This window comes from Camarhynchus parvulus, chromosome 1A (assembly GCF_901933205.1).
Source record: "Camarhynchus parvulus chromosome 1A, STF_HiC, whole genome shotgun sequence".
In the NCBI taxonomy this organism is placed as follows: Eukaryota; Metazoa; Chordata; class Aves; order Passeriformes; family Thraupidae; genus Camarhynchus; species Camarhynchus parvulus.
Genome location: NC_044586.1, coordinates 66,328,377 through 66,355,345, shown reverse-complemented (window position 1 = coordinate 66,355,345; position 26,969 = coordinate 66,328,377). Strand labels below are relative to the sequence as shown.

At 42.8% G+C, this 26,969-nt stretch overlaps 1 protein-coding gene across 1 annotated transcript; it reads left to right on the top strand.

The window, feature by feature from the left end:
- The first annotated feature begins 438 nt into the window (after nt 1-438).
- On the top strand, nt 439-26,681 carry ITIH2 (inter-alpha-trypsin inhibitor heavy chain 2). The gene is made up of 21 exons (XM_030960154.1): nt 439-572; nt 2,133-2,207; nt 7,145-7,180; nt 7,908-8,080; nt 9,596-9,700; nt 10,018-10,180; nt 10,682-10,789; nt 11,516-11,644; nt 12,308-12,424; nt 13,681-13,849; nt 15,497-15,622; nt 16,606-16,787; nt 18,116-18,301; nt 19,299-19,438; nt 19,655-19,827; nt 20,618-20,752; nt 22,513-22,626; nt 23,690-23,888; nt 24,295-24,467; nt 25,348-25,459; nt 26,337-26,681. The coding sequence occupies exons 1-21, from the start codon at nt 489-491 to the stop codon at nt 26,482-26,484; spliced, it is 2,847 nt and encodes a 948-aa protein (XP_030816014.1). The 5' UTR covers nt 439-488; the 3' UTR covers nt 26,485-26,681.
- The last annotated feature ends 288 nt before the right edge of the window (nt 26,682-26,969 follow it).

The following is a 26,969-nucleotide window of genomic DNA, read 5'->3' as shown; positions in this document are numbered from 1 at the left end:
GTGGGTCAGGCAGCAGCCCCAGGGTCTCAGCCAGCCCTGGGGGTTGGCTGGGTGGGAGAGCCCTTGGGGGAGCCCAGCTCTGCTGCCTCCATCACACTGAGAGCCAAACTTCACCTCCTTTGCTATAAACAGGCAAGCTGGAGCTCTTGCTGAGATCTTTTGAAGTTTTTGGACACTGCAAGCTCTGTGCCTAGCAGGAAATTAGTCAAACATCACGGGAAGCTGCAAAAGCAAGGAGTGAGCCTATCCAAGGCAGGGCTGTTATCGAGTGAGGACACTATTTGGATAACCCTTGCTCAGGCACCACAGCTCAGGCTTGTGTTGCAAGGCTAATATTTACCCGCGGCCTAAACAAAGTCAGCATTTCAGAACTTTGCTCAAAATGCTGCACAAACCTGGGCTGTTTCCTTGAACTTGTCTCAGAGAAGGGAAGAACTTGTGCCTGTACCTGTGTGAGCTGCTCTCAGGAGGAAACAAGCGGGAAGAAAATGAAGAATCTGAGCAGCTTCTTGGTTTTGTTCCTCATTTCTGGAGTCAGGAGCTTTGAGCTGGTGATTGGGGACATCCCAGATGTGAGTATTTGGGGGCAGGGCCCAGGTCTCCCTTCCCTGCTGAACTCTGGGTGGAAGCAGCAGGGAGCAGAATTGGGTCACTGCTTCACAATTCTCTTCTACTTTCAGCTGTAAATTTCTCTGATAATTGGTCTTCATTTGTCATTTGTAATGTTTTATTTAATGTTATTAAATCTTATTATTATTACTATTTAATATTATTAAAGGGAGAGTGTGAGCATAAGTGCAAATTTCAGTCCAAGCAGTTTCATATTCTTACTTCAGTGTTGCCTTTTCTAGTGTGGTTTTAACCTTTAAATATTTAAGTGGGGTTCTGTACTCAGATCTTCAGCATATTTTGTACCCTGTTTCCCTGGAATAAACAGAAACAGGGCACCTAGACATCTTTGTGAATGGAACCTCTGTGAACTTCAGCAAAGCTTTGTATGGAATTGGGTTTGTGTTAACAGGAATTCGAATATAGAGTGAATATCCTATTGACCTTGCATTCCTCAGCAGAGGGATGAGAGAATTTATAAAAGTGACCATCAGTTATTGGGATAATACTATGATGAAAAGAAGTATAATTATAGCTTTGACTTTGAAACTGAGTGTAAATTTAAACCTCCAGGCTCAGGTGAATTTAGATTTGGTGTCTATACCCATTTCCACGTTGGAGTTTTGAAATATTTCTGTGAAGTCAGCAGGGATGACATGAGGCTTTCTTTTCCTTTGCAGGATCAATAAAAATCTTCAGTGAGCTGGGATATCTTATTTTTCTTATATTTTTACAGCCATTTTCTTGACTCAATGAGATTTTAAAACTGGGTTTGTAATTCCCAGGAAAAATATTCCAGACCTGTGTTTCTTTCTAATTGTAGATGCCTTATCAATTTAACATCAATATGCTTAAACAATTTAAATTAATTTTGTGGAAACATTTGTGGCTATGCTATCACATAAGCTGGAAAGGAACTCATGCACTTAAACTTTTTCTAAAAATTAAACTCATAATAAAACTTAATTAAGAGTATTGCTGTGGTGCGACCCACACTTCTAAATGAATCAGTGCAGCTTTGCACTTGGAAAAGACCTGATGTTCTTCTGCTGTCATTGGGGGAAATTTAGTTCTCAGGTATGTTGGTGTAAAACCAGAGAAAATTTCTACTGGTTTGAGCAGAAATTCTCTGAACTTCTGAGTGAGATTCCCATCTCACTCTTTTGAGTGATATCAGTGTCTGAAAAGCTGTAATTTCCATGGCTAGACCCATCCTGATGATAAACATCTGCCTCTTGCTCTCTGTGGTCATTTTGTGTTAAATATTACTCCTTGTTTCAGAAGGAAAGGCTGTAAAATGAATGTAAAGGTTGTGATTTTACAGGAGTTTATAGAGCTGGTTTGCCACTGAAGGAAACTGAATGTATGAGGATTTTTGTCTGAGATGGTTTGTGCTCCCCATTAGCATCCAGGAGAGGTAAATTCCCTTAGGAACTCTCCTGTAAAGTGCTAATCAATAATAAATCAAGTGATAAATCAAACAGTAAGGCAGCAGCAACTCTTTCTTCTTCTCCCTCCTCTAGGAAGTGGAAAACCTGATTGATCTGGAAATGGATGGATTTCCCTCAAGCTCCAAGGCCAGAAATGGCAGGTACCAGGTACAGTACCCAGAAATGCTTCGAAGAGAAGGGAAACCAGAATGCCTGGGGGCTCTCTCCAGGTGTCTTTTCCATCTCCAGGGTTGTGAGTGTACAACCATGAGGGACCAGCTGGTTTTTATAGGCATTTATCTGGCATTGAGACTTCCATATCTCTGACTGGGACAAGAACTGCTGCTCTCCCTTAAGCACAGCAAGGCTTTGTTCTGTGTCTGTGCTCCTGAGGTGATAAACAATGAGGTACTTGTCTAACTCCATGTCTGGGGAAAATCCCATTGAAATAGCTGAGGTTTTTCCATGAGAAAAGGACTTCAGGCACTGGCAAGTGCAGGCTGTGAACCTTCAGTCCATGCATTCATATTTAAGTCTGGTCAAACAGTGACACTCAGTGATGAGCTGGTGGCATCTGAGACCTGGGGAGAAAATTTGTTTGCAGCACACTGATGGGTTGCAGATTATTTTAGTCTGTTGGCTTGGGAGACAGAAACATTTAAAGCAGCATTGCAAGAGTTTTTCTGTGTTTTACTTGGTAGCAATTAATGATAATACTCATGAAATCAGTTGTTTGAATGTATTAAATTTTTCACTACACTGCATGAAAGAAATGATGATCAGAGTGGACCTTGTCCTCCACCAAGCTCTGAGCCTGTTCAATGTAGTGAAAATGAAAGATCCTCTCAAGTAATGTTGGATTTCCCACAGTCTTTGAAATCACACAGAGGCAAAACTGATTTTCCTTTATCCTAAGGCTTTGGATGGAACTTATTGATACCTAAAGCCTGCATAACAGTGGAAGAAAATGGCAGATTTTAGCATGAGTATGAATTAAGCCTTGTCACACTTGCCAGTCCAGTATTTAAATAATTGAATCATGATCCAAAGAGAAATCTCTCCTGGCTGCACTCCTTCAGGGCATAATTTCTTTCCAATATGTCTCTATAAGTGCAATATGTATTAGGTTGCCTCTGTTTCCCAAAATACAGAGAGGCACAGACATATTCATGCAGTAATTTACAATTCTACCACTGGCTTCTTTATACCAGTTATTGATTTTATTCCCACACATTATTTCCCATCTTTTACCTATCAAATAAATCTTTGCAAACCAGTGAAACGAAGATCCCAGCTACTCTTGTATTAGTTGAGTCACAATAAAATATAATAAATTACATTAAACTGGACTGTGTAAGTCATCTTGCGACAGCAGCAGGCACAATTATTTCCTGTTCATCACTACAGGAGGCTGTCTCCCAAATTATTTTTTCAGCACTATGCTTTCCTGCAAAGAGCTCACCAGCCCACTGGCAATGAGGCAGCAGAGCTCCCTGCAGACCCTATTGATTGGCTCTAAACACAGAGGATGGTTTTCTAGGTACAGATAAGGTATTCTGCTATTTTGCCCCTGAGTAATTCCCAAAATGCTGTGCCTCAGGTGTGTGCATGTTCCTCGTGACCACAGCAGCAGGGTGTTCCATGGGCTGGAATGCTGCTGACCTTGTGAACCTCTATATGGTGGTGCACAGCTCTTATCTCTGTTTGGGAGACAGATAAAGTGTCTAGACCTGTGAGGCACCCTGTGAGGTGGGATGTTCTGCAGCACATTGCCCAGACCTGGGTCTGGCTGTCCAGAAGAGGGTGAGATCTCACCTTTTTCCTTTTCTGCCTGCCTGGCTTCCCCTCCAAGAGAAGCAGCGCAGGAAGGATTCGTGGAAAGAGATAGGGTGGAATGATAGAATCATGGCATGTTTTGGGTTGGAAGGGAGTTTAAAGCTCATCTCATTCCAACGTCCCTGCCACAGGCAGGAACACCTCCCACACCTTCCATTAGACCAGGGTGCTCCAAGCCCACCCTACATGGAACATTTCCAGGGATGGGGCAGCCACAGCTTCTCTGGACATTCTCTGCCAGCACCTCACCACCCTCACACTGAAGAATTTCTGCCTAAATCAGCTGGTTGGAGACTCCCCCAGCTGCCAGGGTGTAAATGGAACCAAATAGACAAGGATCCATCTGCTGCACTGTGAAGACAATCTGTCTTGGGTCTGGAATTTCTCTTCTTGCACCTCACAGTGAGGATCCCCTGAAGGGAATGTGAAGATGCTCCAATGGATTTGGAGTGTGTTAAAAACTGCTTAGGAAATTACACGAAAATAGGTGAATTATGAGGGAACAGCACCTCAAAGAACTGGAAGGGCAGTCCAGGTAGATCATAGAATCACAGAAACATGGACTGGTTTGGGTTGGAAGGGACCTGAAAGATCATCTAATTCCAATCCCCTGCCATGGGCAGGGACACCTTCCAGTAGACCAGGTTGCTCCAAGCCCCATTCTGCCTGGCTTTGAACACTTGCAGATCACTTCTTTTTGGTTTCTCCTGTGGGACATCTGCTTTTCAACAGTTTTCATGCCCCAGTAGAAAAGCAATTTCTGTCAAGTGCAGAACATCTGTGATTGTGCTCTCCTTATTTTATGAAATAGCTGCAATATCCATGCATAGTGATTTGAACAAAGATCACTTTGTTCAAATATCCATGTCCTGCACAGGTTTCAGGAGAAGATGCATCTCAGTATGTGAAGACAGAGCCCAGCATCTGTCCTTCAAACAGTTCCTGAGGCACATGTCTTCATTCTGATCAGAAATTTGGCATGCATGAGATGTGGCTCAAGATCCTGTTTTTGTGCAGTGATCAACAGGTCTGGATGTGGTTTAGAAACCAGGATCAGCCATGAATCCCCACGCTGGAAAAAGTTTCAGGGACCACAGAAGTCCCTGATCTCAATAATCACATCAGCACCCAGACCTGAAGTAGGATCTTCAAGGCCAGGTTGAATGGGGCTTGGAGTAACCTGATTTGGTGGAAAGTGTCCCTGTCCATGGCAAGGGAGGTGGAACTAGAGGATCTTTAGGATTCCTTCCAACCCAAACCCATGATTCTGTGTTTCCATGATTCTGGGGTTCAGATGCCTGAAGATAAAGGTACAGCTCTGTCCTCCTGGCCTGTTGGGGTGGCTGTCCTCTGCAACCTCTGAGTTCCCAGGGGTACGGCTGGCCCAGCCCACGTCTGATTTCTAACAACAGCCATGGGAATCACTATATGGGCATTGATAAGCTCCCTTTCCTTCAGATACCCCCTCTTCTGCACCAAAAACTATCAGGAGGGAAACCTGGGCATCCTGAAATCTTTAAAAACCATTCCTAAAGTGGGTCAGGAGCCCTAAGCTGAGAACCAGAAAAGTACCCCAAATAAAACAAAATCCCTGTGTTCTAAGGTCTTGATCTTCATCTTTCCAAAATTATTTTTTTTCAGTTAATGTTGGCTTAATCTTAATTTGTATTCAAGCTGATGGTGTTCCTTGTGCCAAGGGTATGCAGAGGGTCTCTAGAGAGCCATAAACTTCCATATCCTGAAATCCCAGTCTGAATGGTTCAGGTAGAGCCTTTAGAGCTAGAAAATGAAAAGCTGCATTTGTTCTCAGGCAGGGAGAAATCCTCTCCATCTGCCTTTAAAGGGTCCTTAAAATCATGTCTTTAACATGAACTTGCTGTTGCATCATCTTCTCTTATACAGCACAACATTTCCCTAAAACAGCATATTAATTAGATTCAAGTGAACTTAACAATTGCAGAGCAATCTTGCTGTGCACCATGGGATTAAATGATGTTTTCATGAGCATCTTCTGTGGTTTTGGGTCCTCTTGACCCTGGAGAGCTGAGCTGGCCTAGGTGTGATGATAACTTGAAAGTAAATCTCTGCATTAAAAAGCTGCATCTAGGTGAGCCAAGTTCCCTTTCAGGGAATTAACATAAACATTCCTTATGTGGGAGAGATTTTTTTGGAATTAAAGAGAATTATTGAATGACCACAAGATGTCAGCACCTTGCCATAGAAATTTCCAAATGGAGCAATTCATAGGGCAGGGGGAAAACCCACAACCATTAATGAGCAATTTTGTCTAAGTAATCCATGCATGACTAATTTCCATAGGCACAAGCATGTAAATGTAATATCGATTACACAATGGGTTTTTAAATTTATACATATTGCATATAATACATAAATATTTTCTAATGTAAATGAACTAAAGAAGTCTGGGGTTTGAGGTTTTTTCACTTTTCATAGAAAAACAAAGAGAACTTTTCTTTAAAAACAAGTGTCTCTGAGGATGACTTTCTGCCAGTGTGATTTGCTTTCAGGAAGAATGTTTTTCTAAAAGAGAATGTTTTCTTTAAAAATAAAATAAAAGACAAAGGAAGAAAGCTGTCCTGTTTATGATAGGTTCTGAGGCACAGCTGGGAAATCACATGCTCCAACATCCCATATAGAAATACATGAAATAAGACAAAAGGAATATTCACACTTTGTCTGGGAACTCAAACTAATTCTCATCCATGTCCAGAGAAGGGCAACGGAGCTGGGAAAGGGTCTGGAGCACAAGTCTGAGGAGGAGCAGCTGAGGGAGCTGGGAAAGGGCTCAGCCTGGAGAAAAGGAGGCCTCAGGGGGGACCTTGTGGCTCTGCACAGCTCCTGACAGAAGGGGACAGCCGGGACATATCAGGCTCTGCTCCCAGGGAACAGGGACAAGACAAGAAATGGCCTCAGGTTGTGCTGGGGGAGGTTTAGGTTGGATATTAGGGAACAGTTCCTCGATGAAAGGGTTGTCAAAAATTGAACCAGGTTTCCCATGGGAGTGCTGGAGTCACTATTGATAGAAGTATTCAAAAAAACATGTGAATGTTTAGTGACCCTGGCAGTGTTGGGTTAATGGTTGGACTTGATCTTCGATGTCTTTTCCAAACTTGAAGGTTCCGTAATTCCTTGTGATTCTATGATCCATAATCATAGAAAACAATTTTTAGACACTGATCCCTGCCTTGAAACAGCCAGTCAGTGTTTTAGCTTTGCTGAAATATCCCCTCTATATTTCTCTTTTCCAGCGGAGCACATCTGACTGGGGGTACGATGGAGATCTGGTGAGTATTTTTCTTCCTCTGTGGTAAATATTACTGAACAAAGTGTTTTTCTAGTTAACCTTTTTTTTTGGAAATCAATCCCTCTGTTTGTTCAGTTCCTTGTTTTTACTGCTGGTTGGGTATTAACCTATTTTCTTTAAACAGGGTGCTCTTTGCACAATACTATTGATACATCTGCTCTTGGAGGGAGAAGGGTATGGCAAATATGAAGAAATAAGCATCAAAACAGATTAGAAAAAGACAGGGTCTTAATAAAACAGTTAAATACTGTTATCCCCCTGCTGTGGTTTAACAATTTACAACACTAGGTCAGTAACCAGTGCTTCAAGCCTCCTCTATTTAGGACTTCTATGGAAAATGTGAGCTCTCTCCTCCTCATTATATGATGTTCAGAATTACTGGGTAGCTTTCCATGCTGGATTGCACTCTTAGAGTCATTCCAAGGACTGGTTGCATGGTAAAAAGCAAGGAAAACCTTGCAGCTTAAAAAATACCCTCTTTCAGCTGAAATGTTATAATGAACTATATTCATGTGAATATCCTGCCACAATTTCCAGGTAAAACATGGAGATGTCCTGAACTTGGGCCCATATCCCCTCTAGCTGCCATATTGTAAGGAGCAGCAATTAAAAAGAAGCACTGAGACTATAAAAATTGTTGATATTTTCCTCTAGGGCATTTTTTCCAGCGATGCCCTAAATTTATAGAGCAATTTTGTCAAATGCAGGTGGAGGATGATGACAAGGTAGGTCTGTACAGCTACAAGGTGCAATCCACCATCACATCCAGGCTGGCCAACACCATGATCCAAGCCAAGATGGTGAACAACGCCAGGAGGCCCCAGCCCATCATGTTTGACGTGCAAGTCCCCAAAGGAGCCTTCATTGACAACTTTACCATGTAAGTAGGGGTCAGGTGGTGTTAGAGTACAAGCTTCTCTGGGTTCCTCAGAGAGAGAGATGAATACAAGAGTTAAATTAAAACCTTTAAAAAAAAGATTTATTAAACCCCATAAATATGAATTAAAATTATAAGTTTAAATTTTAAGTAAATAGAAATATAAGTCATAATTTTAAATAAGTAGAAATACATTTTAAGTACCTTTAAAAACTGTGTTAACTAGTAAAGGCCCTAAGGCTAAGTTTAAAGTTCAATAACTTAACTCCAAACATAACAAAAACATAACAGAACTTTACTTACATCTCTAAAATAGATAGAACTATATGCATAAATAAATAGAACTATTCACATAAATAAATAAACTTATGTATGGAAATTTTAAGTAAGAAAACAAATAATATAATGAAATAAATAAATAATATTATATACATAGTTTTTAAAGTAAAAACTAACACTACTTTCACACATTAAAATTAAGTTTAGATTAGTTTAGAAAGAATATTTTAGAATCATGCTTTTAGCTAATTAGCTGTTTTATGTATAAAAATCCCCCTGTATTAGAAAAAGGAACAACAGGAAGAAAAAGAGAAGAAAGAAAAAGGAAAAACTATAGTTCCTACTACTACTAAAAACATCAGACTCTATATCAGAGAACAACTATTGCTACTACTACCACTGTTCCTACATGGAACCTTAGAACTCTGTACCAGAAAGTTTTTAATACAGACTTTAATACTTTAACACAGACTTTAATACCTAAAGCTCTTCACCTTTGAAACTAATTGTCATAGTCATTGTCATATTCATGTAGCAAACAACTTTTTAACAATTAATAACTACTCATGTTTATTTGAAGACCCAAGGCCCAACTAAAACTAAAGATATCAGCCTCATCTTCTGGGAGCATTCAATGGGCTGGGAAGGAAGTATTTGTAAACACAAAAAGCTCTTATTATTTTCCAGGTTCAGTGTAGATTTTACAGACTTTCTCAGGAGGTTCATGCATCAGTCAGTCTGTCTGTCCAGGTCCTCCTCTCCAGTAATCATGGTCAATATCAACAAAAAATGGACAAAAGTCTTAAACAGACTAAGCCTTGCCAGATCAAAGGAGAGAGACCCAAATCAGAGCCCTCACTGAGCAAAAACTGGCCTGGTACAGTTTCCATTCAGAGAGGCAGCAGCCAGGTTGCTGGTCAGGAGATGTCCTGATCCATGTTCCAAATAATCCATGGCATCAGGAACTGCCTTCCCTGCCCAAAGCATGGGGAAAGTGTGAAGGAGCTGGAGAAGAGCAGATCCTCCGCAGAGCACAATGGTGCTGGCTACTTGAAATAAAAATCAGGTAGGGAAAAAGATAGAGCACTAGTGAAAATCAGAATTCATTACTTTGGGGTTAAATAAGAACCTTGTTATTTCATTTCCCACCAGCTTAGATTTCACTGATGTAAACTGAAGAAACAGTCCTCGATTGTAAAGTTGTTTCTTTTGCAAGCTGACTGTGTTTCTCTCTCCTAGGGATATCAATGGTATCACATTTACCAGCCATATTCGGGAAAAATCTGAAGCCAGAAAAATGTATGCTCAAGCAAAAGCCAAAGGCAAAGCTGCTGGAATAGTCAGGTATAAACACTCTGGCATATGGGTTTTGTACTGAATTTACCCACAGGAGAGCTGAGATGCTCCATCCCAGGAGGGGATAGATGAGGGGGAATCCTGCAAAGGAAAATGCTTACTTACAGCAGCTCTGCTATTTAATTGTCATGGATTTAACTGTGTTTCAGCTTTCAGCTTGCTAAAACACCCTGTGCTAGCAAACAACTGCAGCTCCCTGACAGAGGCCACAGTTAGAATCAAAAACCTCAATCTAAACCAAAGCTCAACAAAGCTTTTCCTTCTCCTTGTATTTTCTCCAAATAACCCCACAGCTGATTTTTCAGGAGCAATGCCTTGGACATGGAAAACTTCCAAACTGAAGTGAATGTACCCCCAGGAATGAGGATCCAGTTCCAGCTTCACTACCATGAAATGATCCGAAGGAAGCTGAGCTCCTACGAGCACGTCATCTCTGTGAAGCCAGGGCGCCTGGCCAAGCACTTGGAGGTAAAGCAGAGCTGGGCTGTGTGGGAAGAACCCCACAGGTGAATCCTTGCTGAGGAAGCACCCATGGTTTTCAGGGAGGTGTTCCTGTTCATGGCAGGGATCTTGGAACTGGATGAACTTTAGGATCCCTTCCATCCCGAACCATTCTGTGATTCTAAAGCAAATCATGGCTCTGGAGGGAGAACCAGAGATCATCAGCTCTCATAGGACACTACCTCATGAAGCTGGGGTTTTTGTGAAAAGCACTGTTCCAAATAAATAGCAAGTACTGTTTGTTTTCCTTCAGTCAAGTTTACACAAGAGTATAAAAATGTCAAAGCTTGTTTGGTCCTGACGTGAGTCAGTCACGATTCAGGAGATTCTCAGCTGTGTTTACAACTGGGGACAGGACACATTTTTCCTCACTAGACCAGGTTGCTCCAAAACCTGTCCAACCTGGCCTCGAGCACTTCCAGGGATGGAGCACTGCCATCAATAAATGACCTCTCTTCCTGCCCTTAGGTGGATGTCCGGATCATTGAGCCGCAGGGACTGCGCTACGTGCACGTTCCTAATTCACTTGGGGATCACTTCAATGGAATCACCACCATCTCCAAGGGAGAGAAAAAGGTAACCTGTCACAGACTGGAAAAAACAACAAAATCTTCAGTTTTCACTCTTACTCTGCACAGTCCTGGCAATTTTTTGTACCTGCTGGAAGCATGCAAAAATGTGGCAAAATCTGTCTTTAATTCCATAGTAATATGCCAGACAGTATTGTTTCCTGATATTCAAATTCACCCCCATTCCTAGTTCAGCTAATTATTTCAGAGATACTATGTGTCTATATTAAGTCTTGTCTTCTCAGGCAATTTCAAGTTATCCAGTTAAAACAGAAAAAAATGCCATAAAGTCTGAATAATCAATCACATGACTAATGAAAATGTTTCCTACTACTCAATTCACAGACAAATGGCAATCCTCTTTTTTTGGGGGAAAAAGTCAATTGGAAACCTATTAAAAATGTTGATAAAATTGTGGGTAGTTTCAACTAGGAAAATGTTAAGAAAACCCAATGTGTTGCTTAATAGAAGTGGTTTGCACAGCTCTAGTTGAAATTCTTGGTGCTGTAGATGGGTCATGTGATTTGTGTCACAGTTGCTACTACTGAATCAACAAATCCAGGCAAACCTTAGTGCTGTTTTTCTTCTGAAGTGACAAAGTCAATTTTCCACAAATAATGAAAGCATGAAATCAGTGAAAATCAGACAATTCATGAAGATGTGGAGCCTCTTTGTGTCAACCACCCCCTCTCCCACAACACCTGGCTGACTGATGGTCTCTCCTCATTCCAAGGCTCACGTTTCTTTCAAGCCAACAATGGATCAGCAGCGAAAATGCCCCAAGTGCTCGTCCACGGCCGTGGATGGAAATTTTGTGGTGCAGTACGATGTGAACAGAGAAACCACGGGGGGAGAGCTGGAAGTAAGTGTGGCTGCTCAGCTGGGACCAGAGAGCTGTGAATAAAGGAATTGCTGTCCTTCAGCAAACTGTGCTAAACTTCATCCTTCAGGGAAATAAGCATGAGGACAAGCTCTGTATCCAATTGAAAGAACAGAGGGATTTTAAGTGGGCAGAATGGATTTATTTAATTTATGACTAAGACATGGGCTTACATATAGCAGGAGAAGATTCCTGTCATGTCCAAAAGCCAATGTCTTTATACCTGGCAGCACTCTGGTGATTTAATGTGGAATCATAGGATGGAGTCATTGGATGTTGTACCAATACATCACAAGGAGACAACCAGAACATCACTATTTTTATGTTAACATGAAGCTGAGTTATGAGGTTGAATTATTACAGGCAGAACAGTCTTTTTCAAAGCATTTTTCATTCCTCCCTATGCTAGGGCATAGAAGTTGTCTGAGAACCAGGCTCTGCTTTTATTGAGCAAAAATTGTGTAAGGCTACAGAGACGTGCAGAGATGAAAGTTAGAACTGGCCAATAAAGAAGAGAAAAAGACAAAAGAGAAAAATAATTAGCTCATTAAGAAAATAAGAATTTTCTGCTCTGTCGTTGTCTTGAGTTTTCTGAAATCTTCACTATAACTCATTTCACTGGGATTTTTTTCTTTTATTTTACAGATTTTTAATGGCTATTTTATTCACTTCTTTGCTCCAGAAAATCTTGATCCACTGCCCAAAAATATTTTATTTGTTATAGATGTCAGTGGCTCGATGTGGGGACTAAAAATGAAACAAGTAAGTATTTGACCTCTGATGCAAAATGAATGCCCTGCCAACTTTCCCCATGTGCTTTACCATGCAGTTCTGTACTACGCTGGCATGTAAAATTAGCAGCTTGATTTGGAGATTATTTGGAACCAAAGACTTCATGATTTTACCCCATTATTTATAGTGCTTCTTCAATGTTTTAAGGAAGAGGTGGTGCCAGATTTTAACTCTAAATTTAAATTTTAAAGGACAGATCACAAGATATTTTGCAAAGGTTCTGGACCCCCTTTTTCTCTAATGCTCCATACTGAATTCTGAGAAAGTCTCAATGGGGATACTACATCCCTGCTTTCCAAACATGGATGAATTGTTGACAGACCACTGAAGACCACTAAGGATTGTTTAGACAACATAACCCATAAAGGGAAAAAAATGCTAAAATAAGATATTTTAGTCTGCAAGAGAAAATGCTTCAAGAAAGATAATCAGCCTCCAAATAGGCAAACAATTTTTCTGAAAGGGAAACTCATCAACTGACTTTCATGCCCAGACAGGGTAGAATAAGATGGAATCAGATGGATTTGCAGCAGGAGAGGTTTATCTTATATATTAGGGAAAACCCTGTAGGTCTGAGTGAGGAGTCTGGGAAATTGTATATTATGTGTCACTGAAGGGTTTTAAGAGCTGACTGGACAAACATTAGCTGGGGATCATCCAGGTGTATTTGAATTTCCTTCCAAGCAAAATAGTAAGGCTTGGCAGATTGCTTCCTTGGGGAAATCAGTGCTGCAAAACTGGGATACAGGTTAATTGTCTCTTGTTTAAATCACACATCTTCAAAGAGATGTTAGCCAGCCTGAAACAACTGTGTTGCAGACAGAGCTAAGTCTCCTGAGCTGATCTGAGCAGTTGCTCTTTCCTGAACCACAAATGTTTCTCCCTTTCACTTCCCTCTGTGTTAGCAGGAGTTACGCAAGAGCCACAAATTTATTCTTCCTAATTGCAAGTTGAACCATGAATTTATCCTTCCTAATTGCGAGTTGAGCCATGAATTTATCCTTCCTAATTGCAATTATTCTATGTTTCTTTGGTGAAAATTTCAACATTATGCAAGAAATACAAAAAAAATTTTAAAAAGAGAGATTTGGATAGCAGATTCTAATTTGGATTTCAGTGCTCATGTGCTTATTGCTCATAGGCTTATATTTTCCTGTGGTCACAAGTTAAGAAGAGGCTTTCATGACAGGAAGCATAAACCTGTCTTCTCTTAAACTTCTCCTCAGACCATCGAGGCCATGAAGGCAATCCTGAGTGAGCTCCGTGCTGCTGACCAGTTCTCCCTGATCGACTTCAACCACAATGTCCGGTGCTGGAGGGACAATCTGGTCTCAGCCACCCCAGCACAGGTGGAAGATGCCAAGAAGTACATCCAGACAATCCATCCCAACGGGGGTATGAGGTTTTGATTGCAGGGTGCTCACAGAAGTTGGATATCACAGGAATAGGTGGCTCAGACAGCCTTCAGACTGTCAGAGTATTCCTAAAAAAAAGAGTCTGATTCCCAAAGTGGAAAAAGCATGCTTAAAAGAAGAGCAAGAATTGCAGTTTATTGTATTAGGGGATGGGATAGCATTTCCTTCTATGGCAGATACAACACAGACCACAGAACAGCTGCCTTTAATCTATTTTACCTCCCACCTCAGAGATCCCAAACACCACTGAAGGATGAAGTCCATCTCATAGGCCTGGTTGAACAGGCAGGCGAAATATTCCCTAAGCAGGGAACCACAGTCATTTTTCCTGGTCTGGCAGCCAGCTGCACTCGAGCCAGCAGTGTGCCCAGTGGCCAGGAAAGCCAATGATGTCCTGGCTGGGATCAGCATTTGTGTGACCAGCAGGACCAGGCCAGTGACCCTCCCTGTGCTGGGCACTGGTGAGACCACACCTCCAGTCCCATGCTCAGTTTTGGGCCACTCTCAACAGGAAGGACATTGAGGGGCTGGAGCATGTCCCGAGAAAGGCAACAGAGCTGGGGAAGGGGCTGGACCACAAATCCTACAAGAAGCAGCTGCAGGAATTTAAGGACATGGTTTAGTGGTGGGCTGGGGTTAATGGTTGGACTCAATCTTAGAGGTCATTTCCAACCTTAACAATTTAACAATTCTATGAGCTACTAAATGCCATGTGGCCAACTGTTTATCCACTTTGTGCATTCATTCCCTGTCTGATAAACAAGGACAGATGCCTTTTTCATCTGCACAGGTCTTAAGAATGAGCTTACAATGATTTTATTCCGCCACTCTCTGAAGTGCAGTTCTGGATTTGTTATTCAGTTATTTGTGCATCAATAGTGTGGAGAGACTCCCCTTACATCAGAGCTTTCGGGTCCTGTGGCACTTTCATCTCCAGAAGTTTTCACTACAATGAACATAAAGTTATAGACTTGTCCAAATCATCAGTGTGCTGGAAATAGGAAACCAAGCTCTATATATGAGTGACTAACTTTGTTACCCCAAAAGAATTGACAGATAAGCTTAGAGATCAGCTCCCATCCTGCAAAGCAAGTTTAAATGCAGCATTTTATTATCTTGTCTCTGGAGCTGCTGACTTATTTCTTTCTTGACCAAAAAAAAAAAAAATCCTATTTGCTGACTGCTCAGCCTTCAGGTTTCTGTTCCTTCTCATCCTGATTTCTTACTCTGCTCTTTCTGTGTCACAAATCAAACCTTAGATAAGCTCAGCAAACACAACACCTCTTCTTGTCCAAGGAACAGGCTGATGGCCAGAACAGGAAGTTTTTCCATGCTCTCATTCAATCACCTGCCTGCAAACCCAGTAATTCTTCCCACACCAAGGAGTTCCCAACACCACAAATGGTCACACTGGAATTAGTGAGGGGCAGTGGAGGAGCCTCATGAAGATGACAGCCTGGGATGAAAAAGGGAACCAGAGTGCAGAAAGGTGTACCTAAACATCAGAGAGGAGGGGTTTTGCTGCCTTGATCCCAGCTCTTGTCCCTCTTAACTCCACTAGAATCTTAGAGCTGATCTGGATTCAACAAGAATAAAAAACTTGTTTTCTTCATTGTGTCTTTGACAGGCACAAATATCAATGAAGCTCTTCTCCGAGCCACCTTCATCCTGAACGAAGCCAAAAGTTTAGGCATGTTGGACCCAAACTCAGTTTCCATGATTGTATTGGTATCTGATGGAGACCCAACAGTAGGTAAGGATCCTGGTTTGGGTGAGAAGAAAGGCTGGTGGGGTAAGCCTGAGAAAAGCAACAAGTAGACAATTTGGCAGTAAGTTTAAAAAATCCCATACATCTTTCTTCCAATGCCTTCTGCTGCCCTTTTGCCAAGTGCTAGGAGTGTCATGGGGCTTTGCACAGAAGCTTTAGAAAGATGAGCAGCTCGTTGTGCAGGTTATGATTTTTTTGCAATTTACAGAAGTGCACAAGTCCTGTGGGACAGGTAATCAAAACAACCTTAGAGAAATTGGACTTTTGAGCAACCTGGTCTAGTGGAAAGTGTCCCTGCCCATAGCAGGAGGCTTGGAACTGGATGATCTTTGAAGTTCCTTTTAATACAAACCATTCTATGATCCTATGATTGTACAAATTTTCCTCTTCCTATGAGCTTAGCCCACACAGATCTATGGAGTCACAAGCATAACATCAAAACCAGGAAAAGAGAGTGGAAAAATTAATTGAATTTGGTACAGGTCAAAGCAATTTCTGACTTGAAGAAGTCAGGTCCAAAAATTCTGCCATTAAAAATAAGCCTAAATGTTCTCTGTCATCTCAGTGATGACAGAGAACGTCTTAAGTATGAGAAACAAAATCTTCATGGAGATGTCTTAATCTGCAAAGAGCTTGAATCACTAATTCTGGGAGAACTCTAGATGTGCTAGAATTTCAAATCCCTCTAGGATTGAAAGAGACTAAGAGCCCTGAATATACAATGAAAACACATCAGGTACCAAAAAAAGTGTCCAAAGGGATCGTCTTCAGTGCAAACACTTTGTTAATCTCTATCCAGGAGAAGTTCAAACGTTGCTGTAGGCAGTGGAAATCTGGCATTGAGCTTGCTGTCTGTATTTCCCTGATATCCAGAGAGAACCAGAGACACAGGGAGAGCAGGAACATGCTGACCTTGATGGAGTCTTTCCTGTTGCTCAGGTGAATGTCACCCTCTCTGTGTCTCCAAGGTGAGCTGAAGCTGACAACCATCCAGAAGAACGTGAAGCAGAGCATCAAGGATGAATTCTCTCTCTTCTGCCTCGGGATTGGGTTTGATGTGGATTACGATTTCCTGCAGAGGATCGCAACTGACAACCGCGGCATGGCCCAGAGGATTTTTGGAAATCAGGAGACATCTCTCCAAATGAAGGCGAGTTTCTGCCTCATTGCCTCTGAAACTCTCCTGTTCTGTTCACAGCTGTAGCTCCACTAGCAAGAAGTTCTCAAAACCCATCATTTCTTCTGGACAGTCCTGCAAGATATCAATCATATTTTGGTTTAAATGGTCCTAGTTACAGTTTTACTAATATCTAGAACACATACTTTACTTCCTTGTGTAGGATTAATATTCTATAAAACAGCCTTGACTAGAAAAAAGATTTTCTGAATTAAAATTAAGGCTTGGATGTTACTTTAGACCATTTCATCACTAACAAAAACCCATAAATGCTAAATGATAATCCAGACTTGGCCAATGCAAGAAAAAGTTCAACTCTATCTCTGGCTCCAAATCAGTGAGCAGGAATTGCTGCTGATCAAACTCTGACATCCTTATACTGTTACTGTTCCCTGGTTTCACCACCTATACAAGAATCAGATGGGGAATAGCTGTGTGTCTTACACAGTAGCCCAGAGATGTGTGTGGGATTCAGGCCCACACACATCTGTGCTTAGGACTTTTAGGTCTGGGAACAACATAACCCATGGACTTCTGACCATCCTTTGACTTTCACAAGACTTGGACCAGATATTCTTGCTGTAGCCCCTTAAAAGTGTGCAAAGTATAAAGTCTGCATTTAATGAGATGAAGAAATTTGAGGTATTTGCTGGGTCCCCAGGACGAAGGAGGAAATGGTGAATCTTACTCCATGTTCTTAGAAGGCTAATTTATTATTTGATGTAATGATATTATATTATATTATATTATATTATATTATATTATATTATATTATATTATATTATATTATATTATATTATATTATATTATATTATATTATATTATATTATATTATATTATATTATATTATATTATATTATATTATATTATGCTATACTAAAACTATACTAAAGAATAGAGAAAGGATACAGACAGAAGGCTATAAAGAATGATAATGAAAATTCGTGACTCTCTCCAGAGCCCCAACACAGCCTGACCATGATTGGTCATTAAGTCAAAACAATTCACATGAAACCAATGAAACAATCACCTGTTGGATAAACAATCTCCAACCACATTCCAAAGCAGCAAAACACAGGAGAAGCAAATGAGATAAGAATTGTTTTCCTTTTTCTCTGAGGCTTCTCAGCTTCCCAGGAGAAGTATCCTGGGCAAACAAGATTTTTCAGAAAATATGATGGTGACAGAAATTCCCTCTTGCTCCTTAGGGCTCCAGGTTTTGTCACTTGCTGTTCTTTCAGTAAGAGTGGCCTTGCAAGAGAATCACTTCAAACTCACTTCTCTGCCTCCTTCCCTCTCAGAATTTCTACAACCAGGTCTCCACCCCGCTCCTGAAGAAGATTCAGTTCAACTACCCCCAGGAGTCAGTGTCAGATGTCACCCAGAGCAGCTTCCACAACTACTTTGGTGGCTCAGAGATCGTGGTGGCTGGAAAGGTGGACACGGAAAACCTGCAGCACTTGGAGAGCATCGTCACAGCGACTGCAGTGAGTGAAGGTGTCCCTGGGACACCTGCCCAGGGGGTTTGGGCTGCTTCATTCCCTCCTGTGTGCAGTCTCTCCGCTGAAGGTTAATGCCCAGTGGAGGGTTTTGCCCTCTTGGGTTCTGGGTGGGAATGTGGGGATACTCATGGGGAGATCTTTCCAATAGTGTTTCACAATAGATTCAAGTACAGCCAGGAATAGTCACTCCCTGCATCCTGCAGCCTGCCAGGGGAACTTCCTGCTGATAAATTTACCGAAAGGATTAAATCCAGACAAAAGCATGGATTTTCCTTCATGCTTTGTGGAGATGCAGGAGTGATCCGCTAAGGTAACTCCTTTCATGACTGAACTTCCCACCATCAGGGAGTTCAAGGTCGTCGATCTACAGCATATCAAGCCCTAGCAGTGCCCTTTTATTGTGATGAGCCTTTGCCTATGTTTTCAGGGCTGCCTTTCCAGGTGGAATGGGGTGGGATGGGAATATTACATTGAGACCCTTCTTTCTGAGGAGGAACAGAATTATCTGCACTCTTACAGGGCTTAGGAGTTATCATTGGTCAGCTGTTGGAAAAAACCCAAACATCTTCAGTATTTTTTTCCTGCGAAAGCACAGTGCAGTCCAAGGGCCTGTGTGAGAAAGTGAGAAAGTAGAATGTGGTTGGTGTTCTTCAGTGGAACTGGATGTGAAAAAGCCTGAGGAGAGGATTACAGAGCTCTGTCAAGAGCTTCTTCTCTTGGCATGAGGTAGCACCTCTTGGGCTACTGCTAACAGCTCCTTGAATTACTTTAATCCACTGCCACAGAAGTGTCTTTAGCAGAAGGACCTCCTGCTACAGCTTCCCTGTCCATTGCAGTCAGGCCAACAGTGCTGGGACTTTCTGATCTAGAAGTGACCAAGGGCAGAGCCAGAGTGGGTCCTTACACCAGCCAAGAGGGGAATTCCAGGCACCCCATTCTCCTGGCTCCCATCCCTCATCTTTCTGTCTCTCTGACTGCGCAGGCAAACGCAGAGCTCGTCATGGAAACCCTGAGAGATGTTGAAGAGCTGGATGGATTCATGAAGAAGGACAAATATGCAGATCCTGACTTCACCAGGAAGCTGTGGGCCTATCTGACTGTCAACCAGATGATGGCAGAGAGGTGAGGAGCAATGTGCTCAAACAGGCCAGGCTGTGGGGCCGAGGGAATGAAATGGTGGAGATTCCCCTTATGGAGCCTGAGTGAGAGCTGTGGCACAGCTCAGGATTAATCCCCTCAGCCTTTCCTCTTGGCTCTGTGACCCCTCCATGACAGAATTACCATGGCAGCTGCCCTGTAGAGCTGCTAACCAGCAATTCTTCTCCTGTTTCCACCCAGAAACGCAGCCCCCACTGCAGCTTTGAAGAGGAACATCACCAAATCCATCCTGCAGATGTCTCTGGACCATCACATTGTCACCCCCTTCACGGCCATGCTGATAGAGAATGCTGAGAAGGATGAGATCATGCTGGCAGACCAGCCCAAAGACCCCAGGAAGGGCTGCTGCCCAGGTCAGTGTCTCGCTCTGACCATTTACCATGTCTCTCCTATTCTGTGAAACAGCCTCTGGTCTGAATTAGGGATGCAAGGATGAAGATGCTGACAGATTTCACATGTGCAATCTTCAGCCCTGCTGTTCTCCCCCAGCTCCTCTTTCCCCTTACTCCTCTTCAGAGCAGGTCAGCAGATGTGAACGTCAGTCCAGCACATCAAACAAACCAAGTTTCATGGGTTGTTTAAGATCACAAGTTACTTTGTCCTGTCTCCATCATGGCGAAGGCAGAGAGAGCTCTAGTCCACAGGAACATGGCCACAGATATTAAATTATTGCACTTCTCTGAAACCTTTATTTACATGGATCATCCCAGAGCATGCAGGAAGAGTCCTGTCTTTTCTCAGGCGCCTCAAACTCAGGACCCAAGTCAGCAAAGCTTTTACCATATGCTGAAATTGTGAAAGTCAGCTTTTTTCTTGGCAAAACGCTTCAGCCCTTACCTTGGAGCCCTTACCACTTTGCTAAAGTGGGAGCTGCTCTCATGAATGAGAGATAAAAAGCCAGGCTCCATTTTTTCACTGCTAACTTATGGTGAGCTATCTACCCTCATAAGTCATGTTTCATTGGTGAAGACGCTGGTACAAATCCAACTTTATGACACCACACAAATCCCTTGTAAATGGTGTTGCACCTGTTTTACATTGGTATAACAACATCAGGCTTTGATCTACTGCAGATGTTCTAAAAATTACCTTATTAAATATGTCAGCACTTAGAGAACCCTAATTGTGACTGTCATCTAACAGGAACCCTGGGATTAACTCCAAATGCACCCAATAACAACAAAGGGATCCCAGCCTGGGCCAACGTCACAGCTGTGCCAGTCAGCTTCATGCCTGAGCAAAGGGGCTCACCTGTGTCCTCTCTGAGCATCAACAGAGGTAAAACCTGCAGCATTTCTCTGCCAAGAACCCCAGACACATCAACACTCATCACCTAACCACTCACTCATCCCTGGAAGTGTTTCAGGCCAGGCTGGATGGGCATTTGAGCAGCCTGGTCTGGTGGAAAGTGTTCCTGCCCTTGTCAGGGGGGTTGGAACAAGATGCTCTTTAAGGTCCCCTCCAACTCAAGCTTTTTCTTTATAAATCATGGAGTAATTTTGGTTTAGAATAGATGAACCTGTAAAAATATGCTGTAAGCTACAAGGGTGAAACAATTTTGGATCCTAATAGGATCTAAAGTGACCTCATAAGCTCCTGTGTGCTTCCCTGAGGCTGGGGCTGTTTGCTGAGCTTAACTTTAGCTTCTCTGCAGTAGCAAAGTTGCCTCCATTGTAAATGACAGATGAAAGCTATTGTGGAGTTACTGCTGTTGTAAATGGCAGATAAATGTTCCGTGGTAGATAAAAATCTCTGAGTGCACTGGTGACTGATGGATCCTGTTAATTCTTGGGCCTTTGCCACAGTTTAGTGGCAGTTTATTTGAGCAAGCCAGCTGTGAGAACCACTGCCCATAAACACGGTGTTGCTACAATAACTCTCTGTGAGATGTGTGTATTTATGTAGTGATTACACAAAGAGCTCTCAAACTCCTTCTCAGCGCAGGGAAATGCCAGACACCACCAGCCCAGCAGGAGCTGGGCAGAGCTCTGCACTGCAAGACAAAGCTGGAAGCAGCTGCCTTCGATGATGTTTGTCTCATTTGAGGCAAATTTTAAGGGGCATATGAATTTCTGAGGGGCTCAATCCTGTCAAGTTGTGTGAAAAATGCGTATTTTATGATTGGATTTTCGCAAATATCCAAATGAATATTATATGGGTTGTGTTAGAAAGTTATGCTGTATTAATTTTCTTAAGTAGTGTGGTAAATATAGTTTTAGGTTATAAAAAAATGTTAAAATAGAAACTATGCTATGTAGGATACTGTTTTTAAAGAAAGGACTCACAGTGAGATAGCAGCCACAGGACACCTGAATCTTTCAGAGAAAGAGAATTTATTGCTCCATTATCAGGAGAAATGAACTTCTTCCCGCTTTGAAGGTGCTGTTAGGATTCAGAGGAAGAAGTTGACGAAGACCAGACAGAATCCTGTGTTTGAATGGAATTTATGCACCATGTATGAAGTGTATGAATATGCAACAGGCTGTTGCTTTTAAGGGTTAATCCTCTGTTAACTTGGGTCCTTTTTTGGGCTTATGTTGCCCAGAAAAAGGTACCTGGAGGTCCGTAACTCTTTGTCTCTATTGTCTCATATTGTCCTAATTATTATTACTCTAATTGTATTACATTTTTTATAACCATTTTATTACTATTAACCTTTTAAAATTTTAAAAACAAGTGATTGGCGTTTTTCACAGGTTGTTAAATATACTGTGAGAACCAGTCCTGGATTGTATTCCTCAGTGGCATTAGTAGGCAGGATGTGGTTTTACCTGGCATCACTGCATTTGGCAGCTCTCAAACCAGGAGTGTCACTTCCTTCCCTTAAACCAGAGAATTGTATGAGGAGGAAATGTCTGAGGGCCTTTTGTGAGGAGCATCTGAGAACTTTCTTAGCTACCTTAGGGTGGAAAGGGCCCTCATTTTACTATGAGGAACCCCAAAAAGTGCTTCGAAATCCTTTTGAAAAGCTTTTGTGTCTCTCCCCTCTAGTGCAGGTGCTGACCTGCTTCTCACACTTATTTGTTTCTGTGTTTCAGTGGACAATGACCCACATTTCATCATCCACCTGCCCAAGAGCCAAAGGAACATCTGCTTCAACATCAACTCAGAGCCTGGGAAGATCCTAAACTTGGTTTCTGATCCTGGCACTGGTAAGGGTGCCAGGCTTTATAAACATGGCTTATTTTACAGCATGAATTTTTTCTTTTGGTTCTGAAAGATGTTTGGGAGGACCAGGGGAATTGCCTACAGGGAGGACTGTGTGCTGGCAGGAATGTGAGCAGCAAGCTGAGGAAAATGGTTGTTTCCCTCCACATCTGGAGTATCATGTCCAGTTTGGGCCTTGCCAGTACAAGACAGATGTTGACAAACTGGGCTGAATTCAGTGATGGCCATCAAGATGATTTTGGGGCTGGAACAGAGGACAGAGAGGGAGAGGCTGAGACAGCTGGGTTTGGTCAAGGTTAAGAAAAGAAGTGGTGGATCCATGGTGGGTCTTGTTGGTGTTGTTAAACATGTGGTCAGAAGGTGAAGGTGAAGCCTTGCACATCTCCAAGGTGCACAGCTAAGGGGCAAGAGGCTGCAGAAACAAGGTGAAACTCAGAGTAGAAGTGAGCTACTGGGGGAAACCCTTTCACTGTGAGGATGGCCAAACACGGGGAAAGGAGCCAAGATCATGGAATAACAGGACAGCTGCAGTTGGCAAAGACCATAAAGGTTATCAAGTCCAAATTTTAACCCAGCACTGCCAACCCCACCATGAAACCATGTCCCCAAGCATCACATCCACAGGATTTTTGAACATTTTCAGGGATGGTGACTCCACCATTTCCCTGGGCAGCCTGTTCCAATGATCACCCTTTCAAGGAAGAAACTTTCCCTAATTTCCAATCTAAACCTCCCATGGCACAACCTGAGGCCACTTCCTCTTGTCTTATGCATCCCTTACACTACACCTGAAGGGGTTTTGCTCCCACTCCCAGCAAGACCTAACAGCAATTCCCACCAGATTATTGTGCTAAGGGGTGAACAGTAGCATCAGGAAGCAATTTAATAAATTATTCTCTTCTCTTGGCTGGAAAAATGGGAAAAACAGGGCATCAGAAGGGTTCCTGTTTCTGTTGATCTCATGGTGGTCCCTGTTGAGATCAGGACTCCAAGTCTCCAGGCAGTGCTCCAAGATTGAGGCAATATTTCCTTCTCTGCTCTTCACAGGAGTTGTGGTCAATGGGCAGCTCGTCGGGGCCAAGAAAGCAGAGAATAAGAAACTCAACACATACTTTGGCAAGATTGGGTTTTATTTCCAAAAGAAAGGCCTGAAAGTGGAGATAAGCACGGAAAAGATCACGCTGAAAGATGGCTCATATGCCATCACACTGAGCTGGGCTGACACAGGGCACATCATCCGCAAACAGTGAGTCGAGCATTTTTCACCTGCTCCCACCCACCTAATTCTGTTTGAGATACCCTCAGGGTTCCTGTCATGCCTTGACTCACATCATCCAGGAGAGCTGTGCTGGACACCCTACAGCACTGTTTAGGCAATGGGCCACACCCAAAGTCTTTATTCACTGTAGAAAGAGCTTAAGTTTGTAGGGGAAATTAGAGTACCTCAACATGGGGGTGAAGTGTCTGCTTGTTAGGCACTGTCCTGCCAGAATGCTGGGCACTACTCCCAAGGCTCAGGGCTTTTAATGGAACCTCTGACATATCTGCCATCTCTGTGGGATTGTTCTGGATGCCAGGGTGAATCTCAAAGGGCTGGGAGCTGTTGTGTGGGCAGATGAACTGACCCTGCCGTTTTGGTCCCTCTCTGCCAGGCTCCTCATATCTGTGAAGAAAGAAAGCAATGTTACCATCACTGTGGGGGAGGACATGTCCTTCATGGTGTTGCTGCACCGTGTGTGGAAGAAACACCCAGTGAATGTTGATTTCCTGGGGATCTACATTCCCCCAGAAAACCAGTTCTCTCCTGCAGCCCATGGGCTGATAGGTAAGGGCTGGGGGCCAGGCAGTGGGAATGCTGGGACACTAGGAAGGGGTTTTGCTAGATCTTGGGGGGAATTTTACAGAATCACAGACATAAAATATCCTGAGTTGGAAGGCACCCACAAGGAGTCCAGCTCTTGCACAGGACATTTGCAAGAATCCCACCATGTGCCTGACAGCACTTTCCAAATGCTCCTTAACTCTCATTTAGTGCTGTGACCACTTCCTGGGGAGCCTCTTCCACCCCCTGAGTGAAGAACCTTTTCCTAATATCCAGCCTAAACATCTCCTGGCACATCTTCCTGCTGTTAATTTGTTGGTGACTGTGTCCTGATGGAAAAGCTGTGGAAATCATTCAGAAAGAGAATAGGGAAATTCTTGTAATGTCCTGGAAGCCCCAGGGACACAGTGGAACATCAGGGACCAGGAGATTATTCCTTATTCCACCTGGGGAAGGGGTTTTCAAAACAGATCTGACTAGACTTGGTGTCACTGAGACAGGGCTTTACCTGCTTGGCTAAAAACTACTGCATGTTGAAAATAAAAAGACCAAAACAAACTCCTTAAAACTTTCTGAGGAGATTTCTATGCCAACATCTGTAATCAGCTCTTCCCTAAATGACAGCCCTTTTTGGCAGTGGTATAAAACAAAACAAAGCCTCAGTTCATAAGGCAGATATACCTTCTGAGTCCTGGACCCACACAGAACTCCTTTTGAGGAGCAGAGGTTATTTTCCCAATTAGTGAGAGACAGTGCTCTGTGATCCATGCAGGATTGGTTTGCCTGCTGGAGCTAGTATGATTTTCCAAAAGTGCCTGGCAGCAGCTGACATGGAGCTTCAAAGGTCAGGGCACACAAACAGCTTTAAACTCTCCCTGACCAGGTCAGTTCGTGTCTGAACCAGAAGTGTCAATCCACCACCAAACACCTGGGCAAGCTCCAGAGAAACCACAAGCCATCATGGAAGTGAAGGGCAACAAGTTCACTGTTACCAGGTAGGAATCACGTGCTTTATTGCTCTCCTTATAAATCAGTGCTGTCCTTGGAGCTGCCCAGCCTGGAACCCCACAGAATAGACCCATAAAGTCACAGAACTGTAAAATTAATTGCATTTTGTGGTTATTTCCACTTTGTGTTGGTGGAAGACCCATCTCCCCATTTTGGAAGAACAGCAGTAATACTGAGCAGTCTCGGAATTTCTGCTGGTCAGAGTGACCCCGAGATGCGTTAGAAAGTCTCTTTGTCTTCGACTGCTGGGCTGGGAAAGAGTCAGGATTCTTCTGTTCTCATTCTCAAGGTTTTTATTATTTCTTATCTATAACCTTCTTTCTCTGGCCTGCTGAGATCTGCTCGGCAGGACAAACAGAGGCACACTGACCACCCTTGGGGTGGTGTTATCTTTTTATACTAAAAACTATGTGTACGTTATTTACAATAATTTCCCAATACCTATCACCTATGTTAGACAGTGTGTTGTTCCTACTCTAAACCAAGCCAAAAATGCCACCATCACAGCAGAAGATGGAGGCCAAGAAGGAGAAAGACTGGACACGCCCAGATTCCTCCATCTTGCCTCCTGAACCCCCATTCTAAAAACCCCAAAATTCTACATTTTCACCCGGTGATAAATTCACTATCATTCTACTTAAACTTTCATGGCTTGTAAATCCTCATATAAGGTTTGTAATTTTTTCCATGAGTCATAGTCAAAGGCACAGGGGTCTTGGGCTCTGTGCCAAGGTCTCTGAGCCCCCTGGCAGGGGCTTGAGCCATCCAGGACAGCCAGAGGGATGTCCTGGCTTCCGACAGAGCAGGATGTCTCTGTGTCTCTTTGCCATGTTTGACCCTCCTTTGGCTGTCCTCTCCCTGCAGGGGCGTGCAGAAGGACTACAGGACAGACCGTGTGCTGGGGACTGACGTGCTGTGCTGGTTTGTGCACAACAGTGGCAAAGGCTTCATAGATGGCCACTACAGGGATTACCTGGTCCCCCACCTCTACAGCTTCATGAAGAAACCCTGAATGCTCCAGTTTAGTACAATAAGTTCCCATCTGCTCCTTCACGCCCAAACAACTCCTCTGAGCAGCAGGTGTCACACCAGGGTGACTGGAGGTGACCCCACCACTGTTTGTTTTGTTTTATTGGTGTTTCAAAGATATGTAAACTCCCTTTTCTGCTGAGAAATTAAATCTGTAATAAAGTGACATGCTGGGTTGGAGGAGGTGTCTTCCTCTTGCTGTGTCTGATTTAATGGGCTGTAAATTCCATTAAAAAATTCTATTTTCTAATATCCATTTCATAGTAGAGGTGTAACAGTGTTGTGGCTCCTGCAGTGTGGGTAGCACAAATGACCTGATTTAATATGTATTAATATAATATTTAATATGTATTTAATACTTACACCTTTGTTTCCAGACTGCTGGGAAAATATAAGTTCATACAATGTTGGACTGGGCAAAAAGAAAGATGTGCTTTAAGTAAAGGAAATTTAACAGAAAAGGAACAT

What these genes read in the sequence shown, in the direction of transcription:
- ITIH2 (XM_030960154.1), top strand. Translation starts at nt 489, where the DNA reads ATGAAGAATCTGAGCAGCTTCTTGGTTTTGTTCCTCATTTCTGGAGTC. An exon ending in AACCAGATGATGGCAGAGAG is followed by an intron (nt 19,439 to 19,654) that starts GTGAGGAGCAAT and finishes GTTTCCACCCAG; the next exon opens with AAACGCAGCCCCCACTGCAG. An exon ending in CTCTCTGAGCATCAACAGAG is followed by an intron (nt 20,753 to 22,512) that starts GTAAAACCTGCA and finishes TCTGTGTTTCAG; the next exon opens with TGGACAATGACCCACATTTC.